The 15727-nt window shown below is 38.3% G+C and overlaps 1 protein-coding gene across 1 annotated transcript in view; it reads right to left on the reverse strand.

Annotated features, from left to right (window-relative positions):
* Window positions 1-409: 409 nt before the first annotated feature.
* Window positions 410-15727, reverse strand: part of LOC103516695 (ran-binding protein 9-like) — an 18286-nt gene continuing 2968 nt past the window's right edge. Inside the window, exons 2-14 of the mRNA XM_026829014.1 lie at window positions 15346-15510; window positions 14404-14594; window positions 13085-13244; window positions 12262-12399; window positions 11221-11330; window positions 11024-11053; window positions 6986-7170; window positions 6024-6130; window positions 5271-5453; window positions 2281-2327; window positions 2135-2213; window positions 1198-1343; window positions 410-445 (exon numbers count right to left, since the gene is read on the reverse strand). Coding sequence (XP_026684815.1) covers window positions 410-445; window positions 1198-1343; window positions 2135-2213; window positions 2281-2327; window positions 5271-5453; window positions 6024-6130; window positions 6986-7170; window positions 11024-11053; window positions 11221-11330; window positions 12262-12399; window positions 13085-13244; window positions 14404-14594; window positions 15346-15510 — 1577 coding nt within the window. The remainder of the gene's footprint in view (window positions 446-1197; window positions 1344-2134; window positions 2214-2280; window positions 2328-5270; window positions 5454-6023; window positions 6131-6985; window positions 7171-11023; window positions 11054-11220; window positions 11331-12261; window positions 12400-13084; window positions 13245-14403; window positions 14595-15345; window positions 15511-15727) is intronic.

The raw sequence follows: 15727 nt of genomic DNA on the forward strand, positions 1-15727 counted from the left end.
TTTGTTTTACTTTTCTCATCCTGTTGGTATTACATAGTATAAGTAGGGCCATCCGCTGTAAAAAATATTTTGCGAATATTTTTTTATCCTATACACTGTATAGTATACAGAGTGTTCTAAAATTCCTGGAACCCTGAATATTTTTTGAACGTCTAAAAGATGAGAAGCTCAAATTTGGGGCCATTTTTAGTACTTTTCTCATCCTGTTGGTATTAGTATAAGTAGGGCCATCGGCTGTAATAAACACCCTAAGTCACTGTGAACTGGTTAGATCTTTTGTGAATATTTTTTACTTTTCTTATCCTGTTGGTATTAGTATAAGTAGGGCCATCGGCTGTAATAAACACCCTAAGTCACTGTGAACTGGTTAGATCTTTTGTGAATATTTTTTTATCCTATACAGAGTGTTCTAAAATTCCTGGAACCCTGAATATTTTTTGAACGTCTAAAAGATGAGAAGCTCAAATTTGGGGCCATTTTTAGTCGTTCCAAAAAAATCAAGGGTTTTAGGGCTATCCTTTCCTTTCTAGGTCGCGGGTTCGATTCCCGCTCGGGACGGATTTTATTCTGAACAGATAAGGTTCGTTCTCGGAACGGCTGGCTTTCTGCTATTCTGTCTTCTTTCTCTCTTTGTTTTCGGGACGATCGGGACCTTTGCAGTTACAGTTCCCTCTATCAAACCTCTTGGAAATGAAAAATAAGGATAATCGATAGAAAAAATCTCCGAAAAAACTAAACAGAAATGTTCTCCAAGCACACTCCACCAACAGAAGCCTTACAATATTTAAGCCAACACAAATATCTCTATTAGAACTTATAAGTTATAACTTTAGAACAAACTGAAACACATTCAATATACTTCCTTAATACCTTTACTAGAGGCTCCCCTCTCTAGGTCGGTTACTTGCTTTGAATCTTTGATAGAGGGAATTGTAATTGCTAAGGTCTTATCAACCCTATCTTATCGGGTTACTTTCTGGTGTTCTTGTGTTGACCCAGCACCAAAATGAGAAGTATTGTTCTTTTCTCGCCCCTCTAATGAGAGACATACTACGACACAGACCACATGCGTCTAATGTAGCTGTTGTTTAATTGCTATGGAATAAAAACGGCTGTGAAGAAACACTCATCTTTTTTTTAATACCAAAAGCAAAGAAAGAAGAAAGAGAGGATAGGAGAAAGCCAGCCACTACTTACTTGCAGCATTTTCTGGTTCTCCTCATTCTTCCCCTGTTCTTTTCTAAGTTGTTCACTGAACAAATACAACTCTCGTCCGAACTCCAACATTCGTTCGATGGCTGGCTTGCTACCTCCGCACAGCTGTCGCTTAGGTGGATCTACATCTGTCAGAACAAAGAATATGGATTGTTTAATTCAACAAAGTTATGTACTTTTGGTAAAACTTCCATTATGAATTATAAATGACTTTTAGTTCACTTGACAAAATACTTGACTTTTAGTTCTACTAAGTTTATATTTTATCGATACGTACGTATTGCGGGTGTTACCTCGATGGCTGGCTTGCTACCTCCGCACAGCTGTCGCTTAGGTGGATCTACATCTGTCAGAACAAAGAATATGGATTATTTAATTCAACAAAGTTATGTACTTTTCGTAAAACTTCCATTAAGAATTATTAATGACTTTTAGTTCACTTGACAAAATACTTGACTTTTAGTTCTACTAAGTTTATATTTTATCGATACGTACGTATTGCGGGTGTTACCCCAGTATCAAGACAATTAAACTCAAAATAAATTCGTACGTATCATCGATAGAATAAAAACTTAGTAAAACTAAAAGTCCAGTGTTTTTTCATTAATAATTCAGAACAAAGTTAGTTTCGAATGTTTCATCACTAATTTTTCCTTCCATTTTTCAATTGTACCTCGGACAAGTTTGGTTAGAACATTTTTGACTCGGCCGGGATCCGAACTCTACCCCTCCGGATTAAGAGGCAGTGCTCTAAACAGTCTAAACCAGTCGGCCACAGAGGTGAGCAGTGAGCAGTTTTTAAGTAGGGAGTTTGTTCCATAAAAACTCTCGAAAGACTGGCATACCAGATACCATTTTTTTTCTGTACCTCTTGTTTTTTTTTCAATAAATAAAGAGCAAAAGAACTACCGGTACTTACCCATTTCTTCATCTCCATTACATAGAGGACACACAGAAATCTGTTCTACATCTGAATCATTGGTATATATGGTTCCAAACTCCATTACATAGAGGACACACAGAAATCTGTTCTACATCTGAATCATTGGTATAGATGGTTCCAAAGTTACTGTTGTTGATATCGTTCATATCTATACTGTTACTATGCTTGCCTGGAACAAAATCACAATCATTATCAATCTAAGTCCAGCTCTGCAGACATGAAAGCACATCATATATGTACAAAGTTTCCGTAATATAGAAGGAAACAAAAAAAAAAAAAAAAATAGACTTTCGTTCGAAACTAAAGGCTTTGTACTTTCCATTTCAGGTATGCCTTGTACAGTTTTACCTCGAAACTAAAGGCTTTGTACTTTCCATTTCAGCAACACAAATAACTCTCTATTAGAACTTATAAGTTATAACTTTAGAACAAACTGAAACACATTCAATATTCAATATACTTCCTTATTACCTTTACTAGAGGCTCCCCTCTCTAGGTCCCCCCTAGATAGGCAATAGAAAGTAATAGAAACCACATCGACTTTCCATTAACCTTTAGGTCAGTTAGAAAGTGAAATATGAAGTCAAGGCACTACCGAATCTCAAACCTAGGTGACTAAATGGGGAAACAACCCTCAAGTTAGTCTGTCAAAAAATTTAAAATGCTAGATTTGAGACTCTGTGAGTCCCTTGCTTTTGAAAGACCCAGCTATAAGACTTAACATACAACAAAAATCCTTATCAACTAGCGGCATGCGTTTAATCCTTAACTCTACCAGTATTAAATAACTCAAAAGTCAAATTTCATTTGTCAAAAATATTAGGAGATAACAATACAAAAAAATGTGAGAAAAAATAATCAAACTCTAAAGCTGTTAGCTAACAATCCTTACCCCTAGAAGACAATAAGAAAAATTTCTCATAAAATTAACTCAAATTTCAAAATTTGGATACCCGCCCAGGCCAAATTTTAGTCAAAAATGGTGTACAACAAGGATGTGTGATTTCTCCACACACTTTTTAAAGACTTTGTTCGAATCCATTTCCTACAGTAGTGACATTAAACTCCCAGCAGACATAGGTAATGGGACTTATTAGTCTACATTACATTGAAATGAGGGGTCTTTTCTGATGAAATTCCTGTGTGCGGAGTTCAGTATGTAGGACTATTGCACCCCTAGAACTTTATAAGCTGACAGTATAAAAAACAAGGTAGACATATCTTATATTATAAAAACAAGATCCATTCACTTATTCACATTTCACACACTGATCGCTCTATCTCCTGAACCACAACACCTAGAAAGCTGAAATTTGGTAGGAATATTCCTTTTATGGTCTATAATCAAACTCTAAAGCTGTTAGCTAACAATCCTTACCCCTAGAAGACAATAGAAAAATTTCTCATAAAATTAACTCAAATTTCAAAATTTGGATACCCGCCCAGGGCGAATTTTATCCTACACAGGTAACGTTCGTTCTCGGAACGACTGGCTCTCCTATTCTGTCTGTCCTTCTTTCTTTGCTTTCGGGACGATAAGACATGTAATTTTTCCCCCCCTACAAAATCCGCACTTATGCAACTTAAAATGTCAATTCAATATCCAATTTAGATGCCAGGAGTGTGACATATCGTTTTAAACACTGTTGGTTAACCTGGTAACCCAACTTTGAACATACAGGGTGTCCACCAATGTATGACCCACTCAAATTGCTCCGAATCTGTTGGAGTTTTCGAAAAATGAAAAAACCCGTATCTCTTTGATTTTTGCAAAGAACTTTTTGGCAATATTGAAATTCGCGAACACCGCGAACTTGGTACCAACTTTGGAATTTCAAATGAGAACCCCAATTTTTTATTGAATATTATTGTTCTACGTAAAATTTCATGCACAATAGACTATTCATTTTTTTTTATTTTATTATTTTTTTTTTTGCGGTTCGCGGTTTCGCGAAATATCGCGAACATCAAAACTAACTGAAATGTACCTGTGTGACATACCATTTCACAATGCTTTTCCTTCATAAATCATGTGGTAACGTCAGATTTAGGATGGAGACCATTTTTCGCGAATTTGTGAAAATTGCAAAGTTCGCGAATCGACAAAGTATTTTAAATGTACCTGTGTGACACATCATTTCACAATGTTTTCCCCTCATAAATCACGAGGTAACATCAGATTTCAGATTGAGGTCATTTCTCGCGAATTCTCGAAATTTTAATCACTTTGGCAACTCGCGAACTTAGCAAATTTCGAAACTCCAACAGATTCGGAGCAATTTGAGTGGGTCATACATTGGTGGACACCCTGTATAGTAAGACAGTTTTATTTTCCAGTAGCTAGTAGATCTATACATACTACTCTGCTAAAACTTAGCAGTTGAGCAAGAAACGATCTTTCTTCATTTTAGTTTCAATATTCAACACCGGTCACAAAATACCCAGAAAGTTAGGGGGGCAAAAGAAATTAAAAAAGGAGTCTACTTTTTGTCTAAAATTCTTCTTCTTCCTAGACTTTTCCTAATTAAATAGGGCCCTACATAAAATTAGGGGGACTAGAACAGCCTACCCAATTACCCAATACCCATACAATAATTATCGCGGATTTAATCCCTCTGATAAAACCAAGTTCTTTTCCCTACAACAGTATTTCTCTCACTTCTAATTATTTCTCCTGTTTCGTTAAATAAAAACAGATTAAGGGGGCGGAGCAAAAACCAAAGGGGGAGGAGCTAAGATTGACTTTCACTTTCCCCTACTACATTCTTTCATCCAATCAGAGAATGGCGTTATTTCGTCCAATAAAAATCAAAGGGGCGGAGCAAAAACAAAGAGAAGGGAGCTAAGATTGACTTTCACTTTCCCCTACTACATTCTTTCATCCAATCAGAGAACGGCGTTATGTCGTCCAATAAAAATCAAAGGGGCGGAGCAAAAACAAAGAGAGGGGAGCTAAGATTGACTTTCTCTTTCCCCAATTACATTCTTTCGTCCAATCAAAAGGGCTTTAAGGGGCGGAGCTAAGCTAGAATCCCAGGAATTCAGCTAGTTAAATACATAAATAAATAAATAGGCTACCTATATAAAAGAATCAATATTGTGTGTTTCTCACCATTAGTGTGTTGACTACTGATGGTAATGCCATTGCTATAACTATTGTCTCCACCACTTCCATTGGTGACATCACACTCCTTCCTAGCCTGGGAGCCATGCTTCTTCTGACTGGAGGGCGGAGGGAGCGAGACTTGTAGATCTTCTATGATGAGGGGGGCACCCATTTCGTCATCAGGAGGCGCTAGAGGGGGGAGAGGGGGAGTTTTTTTTTAATTTAAGCAAGGTTTTAATTTATAAAAAAATGCCCCTATTTTGTACCAAATACATGAGACCTTGTTTAGACTGCGGGAGTAAAAGGACTTTTCAGTCTCATTCTGGCAGTATAAACAGGGTATATTCTATTCTATTCTAGTCAAACAAGGAAGCATTAAATCGGGTTCAAACTAATATTGAGGCGCTAAAATGATTTCTGAGGTGAAATTAACAACTTGTTTTTTTTTTCTTTTTTTTTTTTACTTCTTTTTCAGTCACAGATGGTTATTTCGCCTATTAAGGCATTATCAGTGTAGTTCTTATTAACAACTAAATTTTAATCTAGAAACCCAAGTATAATTTTAAAACTAAATGTAAAACGATTAGGTATTAGTGTTTGAATTTTTCTACCAAGTGTGTGTACAAAGGTTTTTTATTCGATGTTTCGTTTCGTTCCTGAATGCATTCAGTCTTCTAGTGTACTCTAACCCATGGAAAAATCGCATTTGACTTTACCACCCTGAGGCTACAACTGCTTATTTCCCTGGTTGTTACCTACCATCGTGGGAGTGATGATTGTTGCTGGTGAAGTTTGTACTGCTTGGTGTCTTATTACTGTTGGTGTGACTATTAGTACTGAGTCCGTTACTGTCATTACTATGATGTCTGCAAACAATAATAGTACAATACATGTTATAACATACATCATCGCTCTAAAGTTGTGACATAACACAAAGAAACTGCATTTACATTTACAATATCTTTTTGCTGGCTTACACGGCAGGACAATTTGACAAGTGGCTTACATTCAAGTCACAAAAAGTTCCTTTTTTTTCTAAATTCACTTTTTAATACATAAATGTGAATGTTGGAACAAAAAATACTACCATTGATATACTACCAGCACTTTTTTTTTATGTCTTTGCCATCCGTGCTGGAGATGTCACCACTAGAAAAAAAAGATGGCAAGTTTTGGCCGGATTTTCTGCTATTTAATTGTTGCCAGATTTTACGAGGGTTCACTGATAGGTTTTTTTCTAGCGACTGAATATAAAGAGAATAGTCCAAACACCAATTAAAATATATACGTGAAATATAAATTTTAAAAGACAATTGAGATTCGACATTCAACTAAAGAAAGTTTAAGATTCTTTTCTAAATAATTATACGAATAATTATTTGCATTTATTTTTATATACGTGAATTTGAATTAAAAGATGCGTGTAAGCGATATTCGCGTAAATTCAGTATTTCCAGAACCAATCCACCCAAAATTAAAACAGAGCTTCAAGAGCTCCTTTAGTGGCTTCTTAGAGCTCTTTCTGATTATTTTTCCACTTATTGTTTCATCACAAATTTCATGAGCAAATGGTTTTTTCAAATATAATTAATCCCAAAGGCAAGGTCAACTCTCTAGACCGTTGACAAATGGAGTGTGCCTGAAGGCATGTAATGTGTTCCAATTCACTCACCCCCCCCCCCCCCAAATTTCCCAAAATTTTACTTTTTTTTTTCCTATACTTCGAGATTTTTCTAATTTTGTTACCTGGTAGATTATGCATGGGATAGTTGAGTATTGTGTTCTGACAATTCTGTTTGAGTTCCATGATGATATCTTCAATGTTGAACACAAATGGTGCCTGACCAAAGTTGGCGTCTACAATTTCCCCCGGAGTCTGCAGTCCAACTGTAGGATAAAGATTAGGCTGAAACCAGAGGGGAATATAATTAGCATTAACACAAATTACTACTAGGTACACAATTCTATGAACTGGACCCGACTCAGTATAGGGACCCCAAATTTCAAGGATTGACATACAATTACATCAAAATTGGACCAGGCCATCGCGAAATATAGTGGAACAAATAAACATTCAGACATCTAAACCAAAAGTAAAACAGTTGAGTGAAGACCTCAGTATTGTTTGGTCAATTAAATCAACATAAGAGTGATTTTTTTTTTTTTTTTTTTTATGATATACCTAATAACACAAAGAAACTGCATTTACATTTACTTACTTTTCTCTGTGTTCTTGAAAATGGGAGAGACCTGGAAATGGTAATAAAAAAAGAAAGAAATAGAGAAGGAAGGAGGATGGGAAGGAACGAAAAAGAAGAGGAGGAGAAGAAGAAGAAGAAGAAGAAGAAGAAAAGAGATAGGATGCTGTCTTCTTGAAAATGGAATTGCATTTACATTCTTGCATTTACATTACAAAGATGCCAGAGAATTACCTATACCTTGTATAACAGCAGCCTTGTCTTGAACATACACAAGAACACAAGCAACATAACAAAGATGCCAGAGAATTACCTATACCTTGTATAACAGCAGCCTTGTCTTGAACATACACAAGAACACAAGCAACATAATTGAGATATTGGGAAAAAATCCTACAATGCTGCAGTGAGCACCAAAGTTGTGACAAAATAACACAAAGAAACCGCATTTACATTACAAAGATGCCAGAGAATTACTTATACCTTGTATAACAGCAGCCTTGTCTTGAACATACACAAGAACACAAGCAACATAAATCCAATTTTGAAAGCCTCTCCAAAGACTCTAAAGCTCATCATTAAATCCAGGCTCCATCAACTCAATAAACCTAATTAGAGAGAGAGAGTGAGAGAGAGAGAGAGAGAGTGAGAGAGAGAGAGAGAGAGACTTGGCGTTCATTTTGAAACCCAACTACCGACATACGAGACAGATTAATCGTTTGATATGTAAAACATGGCTGAGAATAGCAACATCATTGGAAAGGCAGGGGGAAGGCGTCATCATTGGAAAACGGAAACGCAAGGGAAGGTGGAAGCGTCAACATTGCAAGGGATAGGGAAGCAACCTCATTGGAAAAGGCAAGGGAAAGGAAGGAGTCATCATCTGAAAGACAGGGAAGCGTCAACATTTCAAACTTGTAAACTTCATCATCCGATGATTCCCAACACACAAACACGTCTTAATTGACACTCGGGGAAAATGGAAAGGCAAGGGAAGGTGGAAGCGTCAAGGGATAGGGAAGCAACGTCGTTGGAAAGACAGGGAAGCGTCAACATTTCAAACTTGTAAACTTCATCATCCGATGATTCCCAACACACAAACACGTCTTAATTGACACTCGACCTCCCGAGGGAAAGGGCAGGCAGGGTCGGCTTCAGTGGGGCCCATTTGCACCCGAACCCGGGCTCTGGGACATTGCCTGACAATGTCTCCCACCACTACCACCTGAAATTTGGGAAAAGAAAATTCAACTTTACTTTTTTTTTATATTTTAGAGGTTTGACAGAGGAAACTGTAACTGCTATGGTCTTATCGTCCCGAAATCGAAGAGAGAAGGAAGACAGGATAGTAGAAAGCCAGCCGTTCCGAGAACGAACATTATCTCATCAGGATAAAATCCGCCCCGGGCGGGAATCTAACCCGCGGCCTAGCGCTTACAAGACAGACGCACTACCAACTAAGCTAACCAGGCTGGCTTGTGTTTTTTCATTAATAATTCAGAACAAAGTTAGTTTCGAATGATTCATCACTAATTTTTCCTTCGATTTTTCAATTGTACCTCGGACAAGTTTGGTTAGAACATTTTTGACTCGGCCGGGATCCGAACCCTACCCCTCTGGATTGAGAGGCAGTGCTCTAAACAGTCTACTTACAAGGCAGACGCACTACCAACTAAGCTAACTAGGCTGACTTGTGTTTTTTCATTAATAATTCAGAACAAAGTTAGTTTCGAATGTTTCATCACTAATTTTTCCTTCGATTTTTCAATTATATCTCGGACAAGTTTGGTTAGAACATTTTTGACTCGGCCGGGATCCGAACCCTACCCCTCTGGATTGAGAGGCAGTGCTCTAAACAGTCTAAATCAGTCGGCCACAGACGTGAGCAGTGAGCAGTTTTTAAGTAGGGAGTTTGTTCCATAAAAACTCTCGAAAAACTGGCATACCAGATTCCATTTTTTTCTGTACCTCTTGTTTTTTGTTTTCAATAAATAAATAACAAAAGAACTACTGGTACTTACCCATTTCTTCATCTCCATTACAAACTGCAATGGTCTTATCGTCCCGAAATCGAAGAGAGAAGGAAGACAGGATAGGAAGGGAACTGTTTAACGAAATTGAAGAGAGGAGGAAGACAGGACAGGAGAAAGCCGAAAGCCTGCCGTTCCGAGAACTAACATTATTCGTCCAGAATAAAATCCGCCCCGGGCGGGAATCGAACCCGCGGCCTAGCGCTTACAAGGCAAACGCGCTACCACCTACCAACCAAGCTAACTAACTAGGCTGGCAAAGGTGATCATTAAGGGGATATATAACTTTATTATCACTTTGCTAAGGAATCTTGGCAAATCATCTCTTTTGGCAACAGATGGCTAACAATGCTAACATGTGTAGAGTTTTAGAAGATTTGTGAGATTCTGGAATTTACGTGATTACCCAGCTGGTCACCCATCCGGATACTAACCACGCGCAACGCTGTTGAACTTCAGTGATCCATTGAGAACTGATGCATTTAACGTTCTATCGCCACTGGCCATCAAGCTCAATATAATGTACCAAAATTCTACACAGGAAGAAGAAGGGCGGGCTAGAACAATAAAAATAAATATGAGAAGCCTTCTCGGTTGGAGAAAATCTTTTCCGAAACACTCTGTACGCAAAATTGTTTGGGTTGGGACTTTAATAGTTCATGAAACCTTTCCTTAAGACATTAGAGTGAGCGAGACGGTTGATTCATAATTGAGGAGCAGAATGGAAAAGGGGCCCTTGGGACAAATCGTTGTTTTGAGATATAGGGCTTTAAAGTTTTTGAACCGAAATAACAAATTTGGCTGTGAAAATGAAGTTTTCTGTACCTCTTGTTTTTTGTTTTCAATAAATAAATAACAAAAGAACTACTGGTACTTACCCATTTCTTCATCTCCATTACAAGCTATTCATGAGCCCAAAAATTGGATATTTTTTTTCATTATTTCGATACTTTAAAAAAGAGAATCTTGCTCCACCTAGCGGTGGTGAGAGAAGATACAATGTTGGGTCTGGATCCTCAGATCCGTTGTTGTTTAGAGCTTCAAATTTTGGGAAAAAGTAATTTTCGAAAGAATTAAGACGTTACATAATTCCATTAGATGTGTGACATAAAAAATAGTTGTTGTTGTTTACTAATGCAAAGGAATTGATTATTATGTCATTTTCCTAAACATAAAAAATAGTAGATAATACATAAAAAAGGGGGGGGGGTAATTGACGTGCCTTCTAAACAATTACCTAGGAATAGGAAGGTATAGGTGTTATGGTTGTGTCCTCTTCTATAGTTGAGATACTACTCTGTTAATTAATAACACATTAGGTACTTAGGTAATTAACTTTGAACTTTTATTTATTATTATTTTTAAAACACAAACTAGGTACAATATTTTTTAGATCTTGAGCTTTTTCACAACTCTCCTTTACTAAGTGAGATTCTCCTAATCGATACTAGGCATCGATATCAGATATCGATACCTATCGATATCAGATATCGATTCCTAATATCGATTATTATTATTATCACTCTACTACAATAGGAATGAGAAATAATGAGATACTGACCTTGAGTAGGAACAGGAGGTTGGGATTGACGGAGAGAAGGCCGGGATAGAGACGGCTAGTGGTTTCAATAGCCTAGACAGATTTCGCAACGCATTTTTTATGGGGATCGTGACGATGCTCGACGAGTTTTGGTTTCTGCGCATGACACACATTTTGGGGTTACTGACCTTGAGTAGGAACAGGAGGTTGGGATTGACGGAGAGAAGGCCGGGATAGAGACGGCTAGTGGTTTCAATAGCCTCACCAAGCCGCCCTGCTAGTACGAGCTTGAGAATTTCTGAAATAATGAGAGATGAGAAAATCAAGTTCAAAATAGGACGTGTATTTATTTTTATTTAATTTATTTATTTTTAATAATAGTGCTTATTTATACTGCTCGCATAGGACTGAAAAGTCTCTTTACTCCAGCAGTAGGCTACTACTATTATTGTGGTCAAAAGGCTTGTCCAACCCGCGGTCCGCGAGCTCATTTTTGCCTGCAAAGGCCCGCCTAAAAAATTGAACGAAAAAACGAAAATGGGAAATAACAGTAAATATACTAAATAAAATAATTAATGCATGAAAATTTTCAAATTTATAAAAATTATTACATTACGACTGAACCCACGCCCTCCTGTTTACCAGGCGAGCGTTTTGACCACTACACCACCGAGGCAGGTTTTAGGAGAGACTGTAAAATGAGAGTAGATCAGCATCTAGCTAGGGGTCTATAGCGAAGGTTGAGTGCAAAGGGCATCCACTCGGAAAATTTTGTTTATCCAAAAACCAGTTGGCCTCAAAGCGATCACTCTAAAGTTGATTGAGAGGCCGACGACAAACGCCAACCCTATCTGAACATGGGAAAAGGCAAAGAAGAAGAAAAAAAGAATGGGCCCTGCTTAACCTAACAGAATGAGACTGTCCCTTCACTCCCACAGTCTAAATACGGTCTTGTGCATTTGGTACAGAATAGGTGTAAATTTCATAAATAGGACAGACAGCCTAATTAGCTAGGGGGCCTCGTAAGCGCTAGGGCGCGGGTTTGATTCCCGCCCGGTGCGGATTTTATCCTGTTTTGGGGATGAGAGACTTTGGCAGTTACAGTTTCCTCTATCAAACCTCTAGAGAAATCTGACTGTAACCTTGGCAACCCTATTTGGTTATACATACTTGGTAGAAGCTTAACCTAAGGCTCAGATTAGGCTGTTTGTGTATTTGATCCAGCTTACTTTGCCTGTTGATAATAGATGTGATCTCCTCGTCAAAAGCTTGGTGAGTGTCCTTAGCGAAAGCCTGAGCAGTAACACAATAGCCGTGATGAACCAAATAGGATGAGACCATGTGTTGTAGAACATCTTGTGGGTCACCTGTTAATCGGAGGAGAAAACCCAACATTTGTTTATAAACACTTATAGAATTGCACTGAAAAAAAAAAAAAAAAAAAAAAAAAATCCATCACTTCCTTCCAGCAACAAGTAGGTACCTAATTACCTATACATGAACAAATCATTCAATCATTATTATTATTATTATTATTTCTTCTACAATATCTTTTTGAGGTCAGCTCCCCTGGGCGTAGTGGTCACTGCGCTCGCGTTGCACGCGGGAGACCCAGGTTCGATTCCCGGCGGGTCTAGAAATTTGTATCATGCAAATGATTGATTCCGTGACTGGCTGTTGCGGGGCCCACTCAGCCTCGTGAAGAAAATGAGAAGACATATAAATGCACATAGCAACCGGTGCCAGCATGGTAGGTAAACATTGGATTTTAGGCTTATTGAGATATTGGGAAAATCCTACAATGCTGCAGTGAGCTCTAAAGTTGTGACATAACACAAAGAAACTGCATTTACATTTACAATATCTTTTTGCTGGCTTACACGGCAGGACAATTTGACAAGTGGCTTACATTCAAGTCACAAAAAGTTCCTTTTTTTTCTAAATTCACTTTTTAATACATAAATGTGAATGTTGGAACAAAAAATACTACCATTGATATACTACCAGCACTTTTTTTTTTCCTATACTTCGAGATTTTTCTAATTTTGTTACCTGGTAGATTATGCATGGGATAGTTGAGTATTGTGTTCTGACAATTCTGTTTGAGTTCCATGATGATATCTTCAATGTTGAACACAAATGGTGCCTGACCAAAGTTGGCGTCTACAATTTCCCCCGGAGTCTGCAGTCCAACTGTAGGATAAAGATTAGGCTGAAACCAGAGGGGAATATAATTAGCATTAACACAAATTACTACTAGGTACACAATTCTATGAACTGGACCCGACTCAGTATAGGGACCCCAAATTTCAAGGATTGACATACAATTACATCAAAATTGGACCAGGCCATCGCGAAATATAGTGGAACAAATAAACATTCAGACATCTAAACCAAAAGTAAAACAGTTGAGTGAAGACCTCAGTATTGTTTGGTCAATTAAATCAACATAAGAGTGATTTTTTTTTTTTTTTTTTTTTTTTTTTTTTTTTTTTTTTGTACTGATGAAACGAATGTTACATTGGACTTGTGTGTTCTGTGTTTTAGCATGTCCACCATCCTGTAGTGTCTTTCATCAGATATTTTTTCTACTAATGTCAATGCAACTAACAGCTTCAACACATTTCTAGATAGGTATACATATGGATCTCAGCAGGAGCAATGATGCATTTAAAATAATCAGATGTTAGTTTAGATTAGATTAGTACGTAGTCTTAACATTGTACCACATACAATTGTATATTTGTGCAAATAAAATTGATTGATTGATGTTCATTCCTAAATCTCACGGTAAATCAGTGAAGGCTGTGCCCAAATGGTGTCCATTCCTAATTCTTACCGGTAAATCAGTGAAGGCTGTGCCCAAATGGTGTCCATTCTTTGTGTAGAAGCAAGTGTTGTCTATCAGGTTGACTCCGCACCCGATCACATCACCCGTAGTAAATGTCGGTCCATACGGTTGTCCGGTGCCCGAGGAGCAGAATGAATGTCCATCATCACCGTGGTAGCCGTACGAGTGTTTGTCCCAACCTGAGCAGAAAAAATGTTAATGTTTGAAGGGAAAAAAGTGGTTTTAATTACCTACACAAAATTTACTCACTAAGGTTTTATTTTGCTTACAATTTTCATTTCAACATAGTACAGGGCCATATCCAGGATTTTACCAAGAGGGGGACCGAGGGTCCAAAAACTAATGGACAGGGAGGGGGTGGATGCTCTTGAATTCGAAGTCTGGCCTACAGTACAGGAGAGGGGGGTGGCCAGGCCCCCTCAACAACAATTTTTCGCAGTCTGATGTACAGTCCATTCTTAATTCTTACCGGTAAATCAGGGAAGGCTGTGTCCAAATGGTGTCCATTCTTAATTCTTACCGGTAAATCAGTGAAGGCTGTGCCCAAATGGTGTCCATTCTTCGTGTAGAAGCAGGTGTTGTCTATCAGGTTGACTCCACACCCAATCACATCACCAGTAGTAAATGTCGGTCCGTACGGTTGTCCGGTGCCCGATGAGCAGAATGAATGTCCATCATCACCGTGGTAACCGTACGAGTGTTTGTCCCAACCTGAGCAGAAAAAAATGTTAATGTTTGAAGGGGAAAAAAATGGTTTTAATTACCTACACAAAATTTACTCACTAAGGCTTTATTTTGCTTACAATTTTCATTTCAACATAGATAGGTACAGTGCCATATCCAGGATTTTACCAAGAGGGGGCCCGAGGGTCCAAAAACTAATGGACAGGGAGGGGGTGAATGCTCTTGAATTCGAAGTCTGGCCTACAGTACAGGAGAGGGGGGTGGCCAGGCCCCCTCAACACCAATTTTTTTGCAGTCTGATGTACAGTGAAGGAAAAAATGGAGCTTTATGTGGAGGGGCCTGCCCCCCCCCCTTAATACAGCCTTGCATAGGCAGTATACAAGGCTCTCAGCCAGTCTAGTTACACATGGAAGGAAGCACACCTCCCTTCTAAGCACTAGGTTGCACGTTCAAATCCCACCTGGGCTTTATCCCAAACAGATGAGGTGTGCTCTTGGAACAGCTGGCTTTCTCTTATCCTGTTATCCTTCTCTCTTCAATTCTGGGACAATAAGAACTCCATTGTTACAGTCAGTTCCTTCAATCAAACTTCTTGTTAGCATTAATGAACATTTAAGTACCTAATATGTTTAAAAGTAAAAGTAAAAAAAAAAAAAATCTTTCCTGGGAGACGGTTCATATTGATGCCCTATGCTGACATACCAATGCCCATGTATCCATCCCAACCCTTGCTTACAATCTTCACTTCAAAGTACAGGCCACAGGATAAGTACTTACCTGGGAGACGGTTCATATTGACATCCTGTGCTGACAATCCAATGCCCATGTATCCATCCCGACCTTTGCTTACAATCTTCACTTCAAAATAATACAGACCACAGGACGGTGGTATCGGGTGGGTGGCCCGCACACTGGCTGCGTCTTTGTGGGTCTTGCCGTGACCTAGTGGGCAAAAGCAAACAAAGAAATATATGAGGTGATTATTCAGAAGCCATGACAATGAAAAGACAGCTTATTTTTGTGTTTAACCTAACCCTATAATAACACTGGTTTGTGACAGCTCCCTTTTGTAGCAATTTCCCATTGATGTTACTTCTGAACAAGCATCAAAAAAATCCCCTAGCCTAGTTAGCATAGAAGGGGGGGGGGACAAGAGTCC

This window comes from Diaphorina citri, unplaced genomic scaffold (genome assembly GCF_000475195.1).
Source record: "Diaphorina citri unplaced genomic scaffold, Diaci psyllid genome assembly version 1.1 scaffold1645, whole genome shotgun sequence".
NCBI classification, from domain to species: domain Eukaryota; kingdom Metazoa; phylum Arthropoda; class Insecta; order Hemiptera; family Psyllidae; genus Diaphorina; species Diaphorina citri.